Here is a 16,859-nt window from a genome sequence, read left to right on the forward strand (position 1 = left end):
TGTCCCCAGGCTTCAGGCAGTATAATGTTCTTTTCGCGCTGAAGAGAACACTCCGGAAGTACCGTTACAAGAGGTTTGAGAGTGGCCACAAGGTGGCGCCACACCCCACAGAATGGCTAAGGCAGCTTTGGCCGTACTTAGGCCATTTGGAGAAAGGCCTAGTTTAACTTAACCAGGAAAGAAATTTGAATAAATTGAATGGGTTTCTAGTTTCCCACCTACTGTGTGAGAGAAAGGAGCACCTTTGAGAAAGCCTCACAGTTTTGATCAGCTATTTCACAGCATCTAAGCATTTTCCTTACCAGTTTATAAATTGTGAAAAAACTACACTTCAGAGATTACTTTTGTGTTTCTTTTGTTGACATCAAATTCAGGTTGCTGTTTCCCATGGAGGTGGAATGTTTTAACAGTTTTATAATCCTGATAAAACTTGGTGGGGAAGTTTCTAATTTTTTAGCATTCCTGTCACTACCGTTTGAAGTTAACAGGCACACTTACGCAATCTGAAATTTAAACTGCCAATATCCTAACAGATTAAGCAGGTAGAAGACTAAAGACTGGTGGTCTTCAAAATTTCTTACGGGGCAACGTATTTTTCGAGTGCAATCTTCCGTGGAACCTCAGGATATGAGCTTCTCTGGTTGAAGTAGGAGTGGGACCTAGTCTCCCCACCAGTACTCTCATAACTAGGGGACTCCCAAGCCACTGGTGTAGACGGAAAGTTCTATTCTGAGGGCGGGGATCTTGGTTTTGGTTACTGCTGTATCCATCGTTGGATGGAATGGGTTTTCTGACTGGACCAAGCCACGCAACTTTTGGGAGCACCAAGTAGTCTAAGTCTGTGGTAATGATGATGGGGCCCAGGGGCGGATAAACTTTCTTAGGGAGTGAGTGATGGCCTCAGTGCTGTAGCTTTAGTTAAGGGCTTGTGTCCTGTGGTAGTCAGACATGTAGAGTGGTTTTCCTTTCTTCTTTCTCAGTTTGTTTTTTTAAGATTTTTATTTATTGGAGAGAGAGAGAAGGAGCACAGTAAGGGGAAGCTGTAGCAGCAGAGGGAGAAGCAGGCCCCCCACTGAGCAGGAGCTGGATGTGGGACTCCATCATGACAGGAGTCGAAAGCAGACGCTTAACAGACTGAGCCACCCAAGTACCCCATGGTGTTTTCTTTTTAAAAAGATTTATTTCAGGGCACCTGGGTGGCTCAGTTGGTTAAGCGACTGCCTTTGGCTCAGGTCATGATGCCAGAGTCCCAGGATCGAGTCCTGCATTGGGCTCCCATTCCAGCTCCATGGGGAGTCTGCTTCTCCCTCTGAGTTTCTCTCCTCTCATGCTGTCTCTCAAATAAATAAAATCTGTTTTAAAAAAGATTTATTTCAGACAGAGCGCATGTGTGCAAGAGCAGGGTAGAGGAGGGCCAGAGGGAGAAGCAGACTGTTCACTGAGCTGGGAGCCTGATGGGGGGCGGGGGTTGATCCCAGGACTCAGTGATCATGACCTGAGCCAAAGGCAGATGTTTAACCAGCCGAACCACCCAGATGCCCCTCCTGTTTTTTCAAGTTGAGTTGTCTGGTCTTTTCTAGTTGATTAACTACTGCACACTGCAGGCAAGACTAGTTCTGCAAATTTTTACCTAGCATGTTCTAATGCTCTTGCTCAAAGGGAGCTGTCCTAGCAAGACTGAGGTTAAAAAGGCATTGTAGGGGCACCTGGGTGGCTCAGTGGGTTAAGCCACTGCCTTCGGCTCGGGTCATGATCTCAGGGTCCTGGGATCGAGTCCCGTATCGGGCTCTCTGCTCAGCGGGGAGCCTGCTTCCCTCTCTCTCTCTCTGCCTGCCTCTCCATCTGCTTGTGATTTCTCTGTCAAATAAATAAAATCTTAAAAAAAAAAAAAAAAGGCATTGTAGTCCAGCTCTGAAGCACTGCACCTGCAGAGAAAGATTCAGGCAAAACAAGAGACTTTTAGGGACCCTCTGTATTGAGGCTAGAAACAAGGGCAAAAGGGTGAGGGTGTTGTCTCATGAAAGGAGACACATGTGCCCCTGACTAGTGTTTGTGGGGAGTGAGCACTTGAACATAGGGGGGTCCTGAGAAGGGGCTGGCTTGCTATCTCCTTGCCATGGTCTACCTGTGCCTTGGTGTCCCTTCGGAGGGTCCTGCTGCTCCTCTGCCCAAAGGCCTCGTGCAAAGGAGAGTCCGTTTGGGAACTCCTGGTCGGAAAGTTCCAGCCACCGAGGTAGGTAGTAACTTACAGCACAGGCACAGGGAGTCCCATTGGCATGTGCAGAAGAAAATCGTGGATTACGACAAGTGAATAGAATAGCCTTCATTTGGTCAAAATTAACTTTATTTTTCAGCTTTACCTCATCTGGATGTGATAACAAAATTGGCACACACAAAAAGGATGCAGGTGTGGGGGCCAGCTAAAGAAAGTGCTTCCAGTAACGTGGTGGGAAGATGAGAGTAACAAAGATAAACGTGGAGGTTCTAGAATTCTAAGACACGGAGTTCAGATGTTAGTTTTGCCACACTCTGTGACTGGAGGTGACTTGTCCTCTTAAAGCTTGTTTTCTCAGGTCACTGCTTGGATTTGAGATCACTCATCGCACTGTTAAAACAGCCTGAGGCTTTTTGTCGCTGGTGTGTCCCTCTGTGGCCATGTAGACCACTCTAGTCTAGGTTAAGGAGAGAAGGCCACAGTGGTTGAAACGCGTTGAGGACCTGGGCTTGGCTCAGTAAGCCATGCTGGGTTTGCCCCGGCTGGCGGCCAGGTGGCCGGACAAGCTGGTGACAGGACTCCCTAAACCTTGGGAAGTAGCGACCAGAGGGATGGGGCAGGATCAGCACCTGTTCTCAGTGGGAGGAAGCCACTGAAAGTAGAACTTTTCAGTCCTGCTTCTAGTCTTTCTATCCAGGTTGTTTCAATCCAAGTCCTGCACAAATGGAGAAGAGCTGAACTCTTCTGCACCCTGTCCTGCCCTCGTGTTGTCTCTTTAATCTGTGTTTTGACAAACCACTGAAGTCGTCCCTGCAGCCTTTCCACGGGGGTGTTCGAACCCCACTGCAGCTCACTTCCAGATGACCTTTGTTCTCTCCCACAACTAAACGAGGCCTCAACTCAACTATGGCTCTGCTTTTTCCTTCTAGTTTGAGTTTCCTCCTTTCCGGATCCAAAATGCGCAATATGCTTAGAGTAGGTGCTGTCGGACAGGTAAACCACGCCCTCACCTGCTAGGCGAAGCTGTGACTGTGGGGCAGCGGCTGTGAATGCAGAGGACAAGCCCTGGGGCTTAAGGCAAAGACTACTGGGCACATTCTTTTGTTGTCGTTACCTTTTAAGAACCAGAAGATTTTTGTAAAAGACTGTATTTCAGTATTAGGCGGGGAGGCTTTTTAAGAGATTATCTTAAATTCCTACCTGGTGTCCAGGTGAGAAGACGCTTGAAGAGTTCATAGTTCACAAACTGTTTTTATCTTCCTATCTCTGGTTTAGGACTGTGAAGTGATTATATTTAATTCACTGTTCCTACTCAGAAGCAATACATTGCTTCTTCTGAGAAATTTCTAAGAAATTAAAAAGAAATTGCTTCTTAATTTCTAATTAAGAAATTTAGAAAATTTCTTAGCAACCCCTATATTCTTTAGGACTGAATTTTGTGGTTTCCTCCTGACTGATAATTTAGAGTCTCCCAATGTGGTCACTTGTGCTGACTACTTTATTAAACTTGGACTTACAGGTAGGAAGACAGAGGGAAACCACTGGGAACCTCCATTTGTTTCTAGGGAGGAGATGAAGTTGTCCCGTCTGTTCAGTTGTTTGTGGCTAAGAATCAAGAAATAGACTCTACATCCTAAAAGTGTGTTGCTCCTTGGGTGGTGATTATAAGAGGTGACCCCAAGGTGGAGAGGATTTTGAATGACCACTTAACTCTCCTTGCTATTTTGGCAAGACCTAGGACCTAATGCTCCCCGGGTGGAACATAAGCTCAAAATTAATAATGCCAGGAGCCTTCAAAGTCAGATGTCTCCAGCAACACAGTCCTGGCTTTGCTCTGCCTGCTTCTAGAAGTGGGAAAATTGCTTCTCCAGGAGGCTGAGGCAGACCTAGGTCCCACCTAGCTGTAGAGTGCGCTGAGTCTCCCAGGCAGCGCACTACACCAGGCCTCAAATATAAGTCTTGCTCAGAAGGTTCAGCTGCTCTGTCTTCTCAGACAGTAGTGGGTGGGGAAGGCACTGAGAAGTGGACCAGTGAGATGGGCTCACCCCTTTCCTGGCTGGAATTTTAATGCTAAATCTCTTACTGATTTTGGGGCTTGGTAGGTCCCCCTATTCTTCCAACACCCTCGGACTCCCTCTTTGCTCACCAAGCATCAGTTTCTGCCAAACTGGAAAAAGGAAAGGAAACTTACATCTCTGCCCCAATAGCTCCACCCCTCCCTCTTTGGGTCTTATGTCTGTGCCTGGAAGATAAAGGGGAGGGGTTTGAGTTGAGCCTTTATCTCCTCAAACCCACCCCCTCTGAATATTATAATTACAGTGGCATTTTCCCTCAAGCTCCCCTCTGCCTTGGTGCCAGAAAAACCATCTCCCAGATGGGCTTGTATTATCATTGAAGACCGGCATCTCTTCCAGATGGGGCAGCTGTTCTACTGGTGAAGATAGGCATCTAGCCAGAGCTGCCCAGACTCCCTCAGTGAGCTGTGGGGGCAAGATGGGAGCAGGAAGTGAAAGAGAGCAGAGCCAGGGCCGAAAGCCAAACCAACCACCCTAAAACATGGAGTGGTGAGGCTCTTATAGGGGAATGGACGCTGATCTCCACGGCCTATGGCCCCTTTCCTACCCTTTGCTTCTGAGAAATAGCTTGGGCCATGGCACTGGGAACAAAGGCTTGCCTTGGCCACAGGACCAACAGAGCATCCCACCTCTTGTCCATTCCAGAAGACTGGGAAACCTGCCTGTTGCTCCCACCCCACACATCACCCACCCCACTGCCTGCCCTCTTTCCACCCTACCAGCCATCTTCCCAGGCTCAGGTACTCACTAGACAATGTCGGCGAAGGCGGAGAGCAGGGGCTTGGACTGGTACTCTATGCCATGTTTGGCACACAGGGACTGCACCAGGGGAGCCACTTTATGGTAATTGTGTCGAGGCATTGTGGGGAAAAGACTTCAGGGAGAACGGGACAGTCAGTGGCTTTACTCCACTCTTTCAACCTCCCTACTCTCCCCGCAGGGACCCTCCCAAGGACCCTGCTTCTCAGGTCTCCCTACTTACTGGTGCTCTATCTGGAAGTTGAGGTGGCCACTGAACCAGTCATTGAAGGCAGACTTGTGGACATTACACGTTGCACGGAGCTGGGGGAAGAGGGCAGGGGAGAGTGTGGCTCTGGGTACCAGATGGAAAGGCCAACGCAACCTCCTCCAGGCAAAGCTGGCTGAGAAGAGGGAGTGTGGGACCGTCCCTGGTCACGCCACGTGATGGCAGGAGTGAAGCTTCAAGCCAATGAGGCAGTGCTGTTTGGGGACTTTTGCTGTTAACTGCCCCAGCCCCTTGCCTGCATCGGGGCCCACTCACCCTTTTCATGAGTTGTGTCATCCCAGGTCTTCCAAGTGACCGTCCCTTACCTGGATGGAGACCCAGTCCATGTTCCGGTCGTGATCAATGTGCATGGGGATATGGTTCATCTGTGTGACCCACACAAACCAGTGGCTTTCCAGGAACCTGGTGGATACGGCACACAGACAAAAACAGTACAAGTCAGACTTCTTTTCCCTCGGGTAACAGCTCTGGCCTGGACATCTTCCCAGGCCAACACCCGAGACACCCCTGGTGCCTAAAGCCCCAGCGCGGCCCCCAGACCAGACTCGTTTTTCCCACAGATCGGCTTTTCTTTGCCATGGCTCCTTCCCCAGCAAATAGTACCTGACCACGAAGAAAAGGCCCAGAACGCCTTTCAGTCCCAGGAACGGCCCGTAGGTCAGGAAGAGGCGGGCGTAGAAGGTGATCATCCAGGCCAAGTCCTGCCGGGAGAGGCAGACCGCGCAGTGACTGGCACGAAGCACTTCCTCCCTTTGGTTTCACCCGCTTGCCTGGTACAGCGCCTCTGCCAGGGACCCAGACTGGAACACTGTCCCCGGCAGCTTCTCTTCATGGACCCAGTCCTGCAGTATCTCGGGCCTTCCCTCCATTCCTTGCGGTGGCCTCCGGTCTGCCCTGCCTGTTTCCTTCCCAGGTGCCAAGGCCTCCAGCTCCTCCCAGCCCATCAACATTCTTTATGCCTTCATCAAGCTGCCAAATCAGTCTCCCCGCATGGCAGCTCGGTCTGGGCCGGTGCCCTGCGCCAGCACTCCTTCGGCATCACAGCTCTCCCCTGACACGAGTCCACAACACGTCCAAGTGGCCCAAACTGCCCCTCACTCCCCAGCTTCTCTGCTCAGAGCCCATCCTCCCCCGACCCCACGTCTGCCCACCCTCCAAGGCCAGCTGCAGAAGTGACTTCGCGAAGCCTTTTCCGAGGCCTCTCATCTAGCCAGGAGCGGGCAGGGCCATTTTAGAATCCCAGAACCTTCTGCATTTACCTCTTCCCCACCCGAAATCCTGGCTCCTGGCTTTATGCCAAGCACAAGAACCTCAGGAGGTACCAGCTGAATGAAACAGGCCGTGGGGCTGCGGGGGGGGGGGCTGCGCCTGGGGGGCTCAGTCAGCTGGGCATCGACTCTTGGTTTCGGCTCAGCTCATGATCTCAGGGTCGTGGGCCTGAGCCTGGAGCTCCGTGCTCAGCACCAAATCTACTCGAGAGATAATCTCCCTCTCCCTCTGCCCTTTCCCCTGCCTGTGCGTGCTCTCTCTCTCTCTCTCATGAATGAATGAATAAAATCTTAAAAAAGAAAAAAAAAAAAAAAGAATTAGGGGTTTGGGAGTTAGGCTGTCTTCTGAGTCCAGGTCGTACACCTAGAGACAAGGAAGGTCTGTGTTCGGTTCTATTAACTTTGCTCTCCGTTAGGCCTGGAGTAAATTTCCGTGAGCTTTCCTCTGCAGAACCCCCATCCCCTTCCCTCAGGATTCTGAACACAAAGGATGTGGAACTTGGGGGCCATGGATACTCACCACCCACTTCTTCCGCTGGATAACAAAATAGAAAATATACCACTGGAAGTAGAGAGGCAGCAAGGCTGGGGGCCCAACTGCGAAGGAAATGGAGACAGGGAGGGGGTGTGAGCAGCAGGAGGGCAGTTTCGCGCCAGAGGGGTGGCCTCTGGCCTGGGGCTGCCCCCCGCCACCTCTTCCTGCAGCCCCTTCCAGCTGCCTTGGCTTTCCTCGCTCCACTGCAACCGGCAGGCCCGGAAGGTGGGCAGGAATGCAAGTCTGAAGAAGGCAAGACCTCCCACGAGGATGCCAGGAGAGTGAAGGTGGGAGGGACATTCTCTTCCAGGGGAACGAGGCAGCTGGGGAAACTCGAGCTCCATGCACAGAACCCGCCCTGCGGCCTGTCCTCGCGCTCACCCCCCCTGTGTTCCCCGCTGCTCTGATGAGCCGGTAAAGAGAGGGGAGCAGGGGGCCCTGCTGAGGCTTCATGGGCTGAAAGCTGACTTCTTCGGACTAGGAAAATGAGCTGGCACCGCCCAACACGAAGCCCTGCACGGCAGGCCTGGGAAGGGGCAGACGGGCTTCTCAGAACGCTGGGAGTCGAAGAAGGGGTCCCCAACTAATGCTGTGCCATTTCCTTTTCTGTATCCCTTCTCGGCACGGTCCTCACGCTCCCTAAACCGCCGCAGGACCGTGCTCACCTACGACTCCTCTATCCTGATGGGCCACGGATTGTAAAATTCTTCCAGACGTTTCTGCTCTACCCTTCTACCCCGGCCCCCTTTCTCCAGGAATGATAGTTCATAACAGGCAGTTAGTTAGGATAAATTCCTTTGAACTAAAATCGGATCAGTGGAACCCTCCTTTCCCTTCCTTTAAAAATTTGAATTTTTATGGGAAATAGAAAACTCAAATTTTAGGCATGATGAAGACTTTGAAAAGCAAGGAATATAGAGCATTCTTCAGAGAGAGCGTAAGACAACCACAGAAATGTCCTCCTTTTCAGCTCTAACAGCCTCTCCACTTCCTTTTGAGGCCAGTCCTCCGACAGCCACGTCTGCCTTTACCCCCCTGGGTGCTGGACTGCTCCACGGAGTCGTCTCGGCCCAAGTCTGTTTCTCAGGCTCTAAGGTTTACCCTAGATGGCTGCCCCGGACCACACAGTGCTCCTGTGGAAGAACTCCTTGGCCCTGGCTACACATGATCCTTGACCAAACATTAGCCTGGAAACTTCGCTCAGCTGAGATGGTAATCTGCTCCTGCGCAGCGAGGAACCCAGTCAGAGACAGGGTGCTTCCTCCAGTCTTTACTGGAAATAGCATAATCCTTCAGAAAGTCATTTCTTCCTCACATCCCTTCAGCGACCCCATCCCGAGAGAGTCCCCTGTGCCGGATGCGCACTCAGGAAGAAGCACTCACTCAGGAAGAAGTACTTGTGCTGGTGGTTGTACGGCATGTACTTTCTCTTCTGCTTCCCAAGCTGTGAGGAAAAGCGCAAAGAAATCAGTAACCGCAGACCAGTCGCCCCATTCCCCTCCTGCTGTGAGCCTGGCTTTTCCCTGCTCAGGAGTTTGGGCCTACTCCAGGGTGAGCTTGTGGCTGCTGTTAGACTGCTCCTGCAGGCCAGGCCTTGCCCCTAGCGCCCGGCGCGGGGAGGCCCTGGCCGGGATGGGCCAGGCGCACACACCATGGCCTACAGCTCTGTGGTCGCTGCCCACACGAGGCACGAGCACAACAGTCTGCAGGTCCTCAGGACACCTCATGTTCATCGAAACTTATGTCACAAGGTTTCCAGGCCTCTCCACATCCTCGCCCTTTCCCCATCTAGTACTTTCTTTTTTTTTTTTTTAAGATTTGTTTACTTATTTTAAAGAGTGAGCGGGGAGCGGGGACGGGGAGAGAATCCCAAGCAGACTCCCCACCGAGCACAGAGCCTGACTGGGGGCTTGATCCCAGGACCCTGAGATCATGACCTGAGCCAAAATCAACAGTTGGACACTCGGCCAACTGAGCTGACCACAGACAACCATTTATAACCCTACACAGGCCAGTATTCCCTCTACATCCATCCATCCAGACCCTCTTGTGGTCTCTTGACTACAACTTGAACTTTATAAAATCCCTTGCATGCTAAGCCAAGTCCGGCAAATATTCATGGAAAGGAACAGAACTTGACAATCTGAAGGTTCTGGCAAGGCTTTTCCCAAAGGGTAGTGATTTCTTGCAAGCCTGGCTGCTGTAGAGACGAGCTGGTGCAGTCAAGTCAGTCAGCCTGAACGCCTAGCATGGGTGCACAAAATCACGACAGCAAAGCTCTGCTGTCTTGCTTGATGGCTCCTTCTGCCCCTCTTGTTCCAGTAAGTTCTGGCAACTGGATGACCCAGAGCACAGGAGGCGCCGTACTCCTGAGTGCAATGCCAGCTCCTCTTTCTTCTGTGCAAGGACCTTGGGCTAGATGAAGCAGTCTCTCTGTATTAACTGATTGAATGCAACAAGTATTTACTGAGCACCTATTATGTTCCAGGCCCTGTTCTAGTGCTGAAGATACAGAGGTGAATAACACGAACGTTCTTACTCTCATGGAGCTTGTGATTTGAGGAGAGGAAGCTGGTGACCAGCGTGTGAACAGAACTCAAGGTAATTACAGATTACAAACAGGAAGACAGGACAAAGTGAGGGAGCGGCGTCCTGGCTCCGCTGGTCAGATATGGTCTCTCTGAGGTGTTGCCATCGGAACTGACACCTGAATGATAAGGGGCCGGCAAAGCAGAAATTCAGGGCAAGAGCATTCAATGCAGGCGGAACAGCTAGCACAAAAGCGTGGGATGTTTAAGGGACAAGAGGGGCAGTGTGGCTGCAAACAGTAAGCAACAGGGGAGAAGAACTGGTAAGGCTGAAAACGAGGGAAGGCCACTTCCCCATGGACCATAGAAAGCCCTGGGAAGACCTTGGTAATGAGCCTGAGTTTTATTCCCGTGGTGATGGGAAGCCACTGGAGGGCTTTCGACGGCTGTAGCATTATTGGCTTTGCACTTCGAAGGGCTCACTCTGCCTGTGGGAGCCAAGAATGAACTGCAGGGGGGAGGTAGAGTTGCAGGGAGAGCAGTGAAGAGGCTGGAACGGGAATCAGGGTCCAAGATGGACAGGGGTGGAGCTGGGAAGCCGTGGAGCTGGGAGAAGTCAGTGCACTTGGTGTGTTTTGGAGACAGTATTAACAAGGCTTGCTGATAATCTGGATGTTGGGGGGAGGTTCACCCCATCCCTTAAGGGGAAAACTAGAAGAGGAGCCCCTGTCTTGTTTGTGGGGGTGAGTGGGAAGACCACTGGCCTGTTTTGGAACTGTTATGGAAGGGAGTCCTGTCCGCTGCTGCCTCCTTGAATGGCAGATGCTGTTATGATCCTTATAACTGCCCTGTCGTGTTTCAACTCTCGGACAGAGCCAGAAAGTTTGTGCTTAGGGTGAGGCGTCCCCTGCATTTTCTTGTTCCCCCAGAGACTCGGGAGGCACTGGATGCCCTGGGGCCGGCCTGGGGATCAGCATCCGGAGGGGCCGAAGCAAAGGCCATGCAGCTCCAGCCAAGGCACTTACTAATAGGCAGCCCATCCTCTGGCTCAGAACTAGACAGAAAAATGTCTGTTGATCCTACATCACTTAATATATTTAGTGTCTGCAAATGGGAGTTTCTTGAAAACCTTAGTACCCAGAAGCAATAAAGGCAGTAGTGTGAGAAGGTTCTTTTCCACTTAAATTCCCACTTTTTTTTTTTTTTTTAAACCCTGTAGAGTGACAGTAGAAGTGCTACCAAGAGCTGATGCTCTAACAAATTCCCCACACAGGTGGGTCCAGGGCTGGCTGACCAGCCTCGTACTTGTTGACCACAACACAGTGTCGGACGTGTACAAACCAAGTCCTTGCTTAGAAGGTAGGACCATTAGGACATTATGGACAGGTGGGGCATAAGCCTCAAACAAGGGGCTCCTGGTGCCAGGACAGCCAATCCTGTAAAAGCCTTTCCACAGAGTCCTTCTGGCCAGAGGGGGAGGACAGCCAGCCGACCCTGCACTCACTCGTGCCTGGAATGGAGCAGTCCTGAACGGCTGAATTCCAGACACACTGAAGTCTCATACAGCGGGGGAGTGGGACCAGATGGGACTCAGACCGCAGCCTAGAGCCTGGGCACAAAGGCTTTTAAAGTAACTTTAACCAACAACTCTGCTGGCCATTCAAAGCCTCCTGTTGCTTTCTGTTCACCGAAAGCTCTCCAGCTCTCTACCCTCAGGCATTCGTCCTTAAGTAGCTGCACTGCAGTTTTTGCTCATAACCCCAGGGAATAACTCAGACCTGACACTGACCACCCTGCAAGTCAGGCTGGGGTCAGATGGGTGGGAAGAATTACCGAGTGAATGAATGTTCCAGGCACTGGGCGTCAAAGAAGAGTAAGATGGTGGGTTCAGCCCTTGATGCGGAAGACTGCACACAGTAGGATATCAAAGTCGCAAGGGGCAGGGGTGGAGGGGTGGGGGTGACTACCCAGGATAGGAGTGTCTAAAAAGCATCCCCAAGGAGGACCACCCATTTGACTGGCAAGAGATTTGCACAGTAATCTGATCATTGTTTGGATCCTTTGCAGCATGAGGTGCCTTTATGCAATAACTGTTGGCTTGCACTCATCAGGGAGAACAGATGACTCTGTCCTGGGCAGCTTCTTTACTGCCTGCTGCTTCCCACAACTGCCTGGGAGCCAGCCTGGCCCCCGCGCCTCACCCCTACTGACAGCATTGTGAGCATTTCCCCAGAGCCCTCTCTTCTGGCTGGCTGCCATTCTCCCAAGACCTTCCCACTGATATTTCTGCTCACCTCCACAGAGAGGATCTTCCCCAGGGCAAAGAAGAAGGGGTGCATGTTGATGTCCGGGTCTTTGCCGAAGCAGTTGGGCTTGGCATGGTGCTGGAAGTGCATGTGGTTCCACCAACTGGCAGGGGCCCCCTACAGAAAAGCAGGGACATGAGTATGAACACCTAGCATTCCCCCATCCCCCCAAGGTAACCCTTCATTGACTGGAGTTTCAAGAGCCCCGCCCCAGCCCATTGACCTTCAGGTGGCCAATCACGAAATGATGTAGCAGGTGGTTCCAGGTAGAGGTGCTGAAGACAGACAGGTGCCCAAAGTCATGCTGTAGCCAGCCGGCCTGGGCCTGAGTGAGAAAGGTTAGCGCTGAGAGCAGCCCACTAGCCCAGGCTCCCTCTCAAAGACCTCAGTGGCTCCTCTGCCTTAGCCCTGCGATTGCCACAGTACCTTGAGCATGTCGGGAAAGGAGTCAGGAAGCCTGGGTCCTAACTCTAGCTCTGCCACTAACTCATACGAGAGATGGGGCAAATCACTATGCTTTCCCTCTTTTTCAGTTTCCCTAGAGGAGTTCGCATAGAACTCTCCGGGAGTCCTAGGACTTACGATGGAGTGAATACCCAGACTACAAAAAAGGACAGAGAGACAAACTCAGAGGCGAGTGGCAGGCTTGGCAAATGGGTTCTGATAATTAGCGCCCAAGTTTTATGAGTGTGTTGGGCAATGATGTAGTGAGGAAAAAGCCAAGCTTTTTGAAAAATCAGAATTTTGACTCTTGGCACACTTGGGCTACCCTTGGGTGAGCAAAACGAGGGCACACATGTGGCCAAGGAATGAATAAAAGGCACAGATGATAAGATGTCTTTGTGCACTAACTCTCCCCCACATCCTCAGCTGCTCTGGTCCCAGGGCTGGACTCCTTGGCCTTCTGAGGCACACAAGGAGCTTCCTTTCCCCAAGGATGCTGAGCACGGCTGTGCTCTTGACGAGCCAAGAGCTCTCACTTGAACTGTGCTGAGCAGCACTGCACAGAGGAGGAAGGGCACCAGGGATGTCCCAAAGACCCAAAGAGTGAGCCAGGCAGCTACATCCAGCAGCAGGATGTGCAAGAGGTTCAACAGGAAGAAGACATGGTTGGCCTTCATGAGCCCCATCCGCTCCACTGTGGACCGTAGCTCTCGGAACTCATCAATCAGCTCTTTCTGCAGAAGAGTAGAGAGGGAGGGGCTGTTATTCTTTCCGGATGTAACCCAGCACTGCTGGAGACAAGGGGCCTCTTTGGCTCCAGCACCCCCTACCCCCAGATAGCTATGGCAAGTCCATAATCCTAGGTAAAGCTACCAGGACACGGAGGAAAGAGGACAGGTGCTGTGGGGTCAGGTCTAAGAGCACGTGGTCTTTGGAGTTCAAGACTTGCTTCAGATCCCTGCTCCACCGTTTACTAACACTGTGATTCTTGGCCACGTGGCTCACCCTCCCTGAGCCCCAGTTTTCTCATCCGTAAATGTGTGCGGGTTATACGGGGTTACAGCGGACACGGAGTTAAGTGTTTGATGGGTCTTGATGAGGGTAGTGGTGGTACTCTTGTGAGAGCCACGCATTTCAAAGCCCTGCTCCCTTAGACCTGTGTCCCAGTGACTGGGAGAAGCAGGTACCTCAAAATTTCACAAGAACTGCTGACTGTGGGGGTGCGTGGGTGGCTCAGGAGGTTAAGCATCCGCCTTCAGCTCAGGTCTTGGTCCCTGAGTCCCAGGACCGGGCCCTGCATCAGGCTCCCTGCTCAGTGGGGAATCTCCTCTCTCTGCCCCTCATCCCACTCCTGCTCTCTCTCTCAAATAAAATAAATCTTAAAAAACAAAACAAAACAACACTACAGACTGTGATCAACTGTGATCTTATCTAGGCTTCCCTTCTCCCTGCTACCCTTCAACAACCAAAGTGTCTCCAAACAGCAGAGTCTCACATTTTTAGTGGGCTCAAAGCTGGGCTGCTCTGGAGACAGTTCTCCAATCAGGAGAGAGTTCATATACTTCCTCACAAGGCCCTTGTTGATGTGGAACGCCACAAAGGGATCCTGCAAAGATAGGAGAAGACACAGCGGTTAGGAAGCCGGCCGGGGGCTCCCCGGGATCCTGGAGGGCTCACACCAGAGGCCATCCTCCCAATTTAGCAAGGAGGCTGTATCCAGGTTCAAAGAGTCAGCACTTCCCTCCAGTCAGCTGTCCTTTGAGGGTGCTTAAGACCTTTCCCAGGTGTGCACAGCTCAGGAACACCCAGCATGTGTTCTAGTGAAAAGGGCACCACAGCCAGGAATAGGAAGTGTGGGTAGGGGGACCACAGAAAGACCTCTCTGGGCTGTCCTGTCCTCTAGGAGTGTCTATGAACAGCTTTTGCACAAGATTTTAAGATCTAGGTGAGAAATAACTAGAAGGGGTGGGTGGGGCTAGACTTCTGTTTTTACCCATGGGACTTTTAACAGACCTTCTCTGAGCGAGCGTTCTTCATAAAATGTGATTAGGAAGACTCCCTACCTCCGAACTGGGACATCCTGCATTTCTCCTCTTTCTCTCTGCCGCTGTACCTTGTAGGGTTCCATATTTCCCCTAAGACTCCGATCCCCCCCTGCCCCAGAGTGACTCATTTTGGTTCTGTGAGGTGGGCTAGGTCCCGCGGCCCCAGGCCTTAGAAACGCGTGGGCTGCACTAGAGACGGGAGCCGGGGCGGAGCCGGCGGCCGGTGGCACCACACATCTGGACCAATCGCTATCCCCGCTGCGGCCGGCCCCAGCCCCCGCCCCAAATCACACGGCGTGAGGACCCCGCGTCCGTGCCTCCCTCATTTGCGCATGCGTTAGCCCACGTCCTCCCTCCACTCGGCAGTCCCGGCTTCCGAGCGGTCACTCGGGGTGACCGCTATAAGCTCTGGCGTTGCCCGTCCCCCGCCTCCGCCCGGCCGCCTCGCAGGGAGGTTTGCGGGCCCTCAGGCCAATACGTCTGTGCTCCGTTGCGACATAACGGGGACTCTGGTGGGCCCAGGCACTCTCCCGGATGGCAAAGGCAGAGGGTAGGGACAGCGGAAGTGGTCATGCCGCCGGGCTGGGGAACGATATAGGGGGAGGGGACGCGGCGCAGCAAAGTCTCTACAGGGTCCCACGAGGTGATCGCCTGCTCTCCAACCACGGCAGAAGAAGCCAGTTGCTTTACGTCCGAGAGCAGGTGGTCTAGAAAGGGAAGAGCAAGACTGGGTCTGGATGGCGCGCTGACCCCCATAGTGAGGCCAGAAAGGATGCGAACCACAGCCCGGGAGTGCAAACGGCTGTCCGCTGCGGCGAATAGCTGGAGACCCCGCTGGTCTGCGGCCGAGTGACCTTCCACCATGATTCGGGTTCTCGAATTCGGGAGCTGACGCAGGCTCCCCCACCTTCTGCACGCCGCTCCCTGACCCACTGTGCACCAGCAGTGGTTGGTCCTCTCCGGGCGGTGAGGCCCCTCCTTCACCCTGTACGGGGGTTCCCACCGCAGCGGGCACCTGGCGGCTTCCCGCCTCGGCCCCGTCCCCGAGAACGCTTCCCTCCCGCTTCCCTTCGCAAGCGGGCACGCGAAGCCTAGGCGCCCGCTGCGCTTCCTTCCCACCCGCCGAGACAGGTCGAGACTCCCTCTTCCCGCCGCTGACCCCTCTCCTCCCTCGGCCTCAGCCGCGACGCCGTTCCCGGCTCCCTGCATGCTGCCTTTCCTCCCTGCTTGTCCTGCTCTGGGGTCTGCCTACGTCTGGCGACCAAGGACGCGGCCAGAGACCGAACGCACGCGCGCGGGCGGCGCAGTCCTTTGTGTGGGCACGTTGCCGGCCTCCATCCCCACCGTCCTGATTCCGGCCCGTTTCCGCCGCCATTCTCCTGCCCTTGCATCCCGTGCTAAGTCGTGGCCAACGGGTATGCAGGGCGCCTGCTGGCTCTTCCCCGAATGAGTTGTGAGCTCGTCCCTGGGTGCCAAACTTCCTGCCTCGCGCACTGGACCTCCGGCGGCAGCCGCCCGGCCCCGCCCACTCCCGTGTCGCGGTCCGGCAGCGCTCACCGTTGCATCCTGTCCCGCGTAGTGGCTGATGACCCGGGAGCCCCCGGGGTGCCGGCGGGAGAACTCGCTGATGTTGTACACCTTCCGGTCGATCACGAGCCACCGCTCCTTCTCGCGCCCGGAGCGCTGCGCCACCTCGTCCCACGTGAAGTAGCGCGGGGCCGGCGCCTGGGTGGGGGTCTCGGAGTCCATCGGGGCAGGGGCGGTCAGGCGCGCGCTGCAGGCCGGTGCGGTAGCACGCGCCGGCTTCGCGTGCGCGGGGATCCGACCGGCCTGCGCGCGCCGGGTTTTCAGCACCCGCGGCGCGGACCACGGAGCCCTGCTGCGCGCGCTCCCATTGGTCGAGCGGCGTGGCGCGGGGAGCGAGCCCCCGCCTTCCCGCCCGGCCCGCGGGGTAGGATGGGGGCGGGCGCGCCCACTCGCGGGCTCGGTGGGGTTTTCGCTGCTGGGTTCAGTTTCCCGACTCGCGGCTATGGCTCCCGGGGGCCCCGCGGGCTGGATCGCAGTCTCTGCGGCGCGTGGGTGGGTGGGTGGGTGGGGTGGGGAGGGGCTGTCGAGGTTGCCCCGGAGGACTGGTCCGTAGGCCCCTGGTGCGCCCTTGCTAGCCCATCTGTTAAACCACCGAGGCGCTCCTGGTTGTGGGCCCGGAAACAACAGTGTGAGAAACCTTGGCGGTTATAATTATGGTTAATTGGGTTTGGGGCATGTTAATGCTTTATTTTGCTCAAAATAACGTTGAAAATGCCCCCACAATTTTACCTTTTTACCTTTGTTTTTACCTCTGTTTACCTTTTTTGTTTTAATTTTTGGTCTGTTCTGAATTAACTGGGATCCTTAAATAAAAGGATGTCTTCAGCAT

General features: G+C 53.7%; 1 protein-coding gene across 5 annotated transcripts; it reads right to left on the bottom strand.

Moving 5' to 3' along the window:
• Positions 1-2,322: 2,322 nt before the first annotated feature.
• FADS1 (fatty acid desaturase 1) lies at positions 2,323-16,304 on the bottom strand. Of its 5 annotated transcripts, none has more exons than XM_032356961.1 (12): positions 16,001-16,304; positions 13,894-14,004; positions 12,935-13,132; positions 12,178-12,279; positions 11,943-12,071; positions 8,504-8,564; positions 7,106-7,182; positions 5,921-6,018; positions 5,623-5,719; positions 5,273-5,352; positions 5,039-5,164; positions 2,323-4,695 (listed from the first exon to the last, which is right to left on the bottom strand). In XM_032356961.1, the coding sequence occupies exons 1-12, from the start codon at positions 16,190-16,192 to the stop codon at positions 4,644-4,646; spliced, it is 1,323 nt and encodes a 440-aa protein (XP_032212852.1). In that variant the 5' UTR covers positions 16,193-16,304; the 3' UTR covers positions 2,323-4,643. The 5 variants fall into 5 exon arrangements, with proteins under 5 accessions (XP_032212852.1, XP_032212851.1, XP_032212853.1 ...); XM_032356960.1 differs by lacking the exon at positions 16,001-16,304 and adding an exon at positions 15,734-15,924; XM_032356962.1 differs by lacking the exon at positions 16,001-16,304 and adding an exon at positions 15,788-15,923.
• Between the last annotated feature and the right edge of the window lie 555 nt (positions 16,305-16,859).

This window comes from Mustela erminea, chromosome 9 (assembly GCF_009829155.1).
Source record: "Mustela erminea isolate mMusErm1 chromosome 9, mMusErm1.Pri, whole genome shotgun sequence".
Lineage (NCBI taxonomy): Eukaryota > Metazoa > Chordata > Mammalia > Carnivora > Mustelidae > Mustela > Mustela erminea.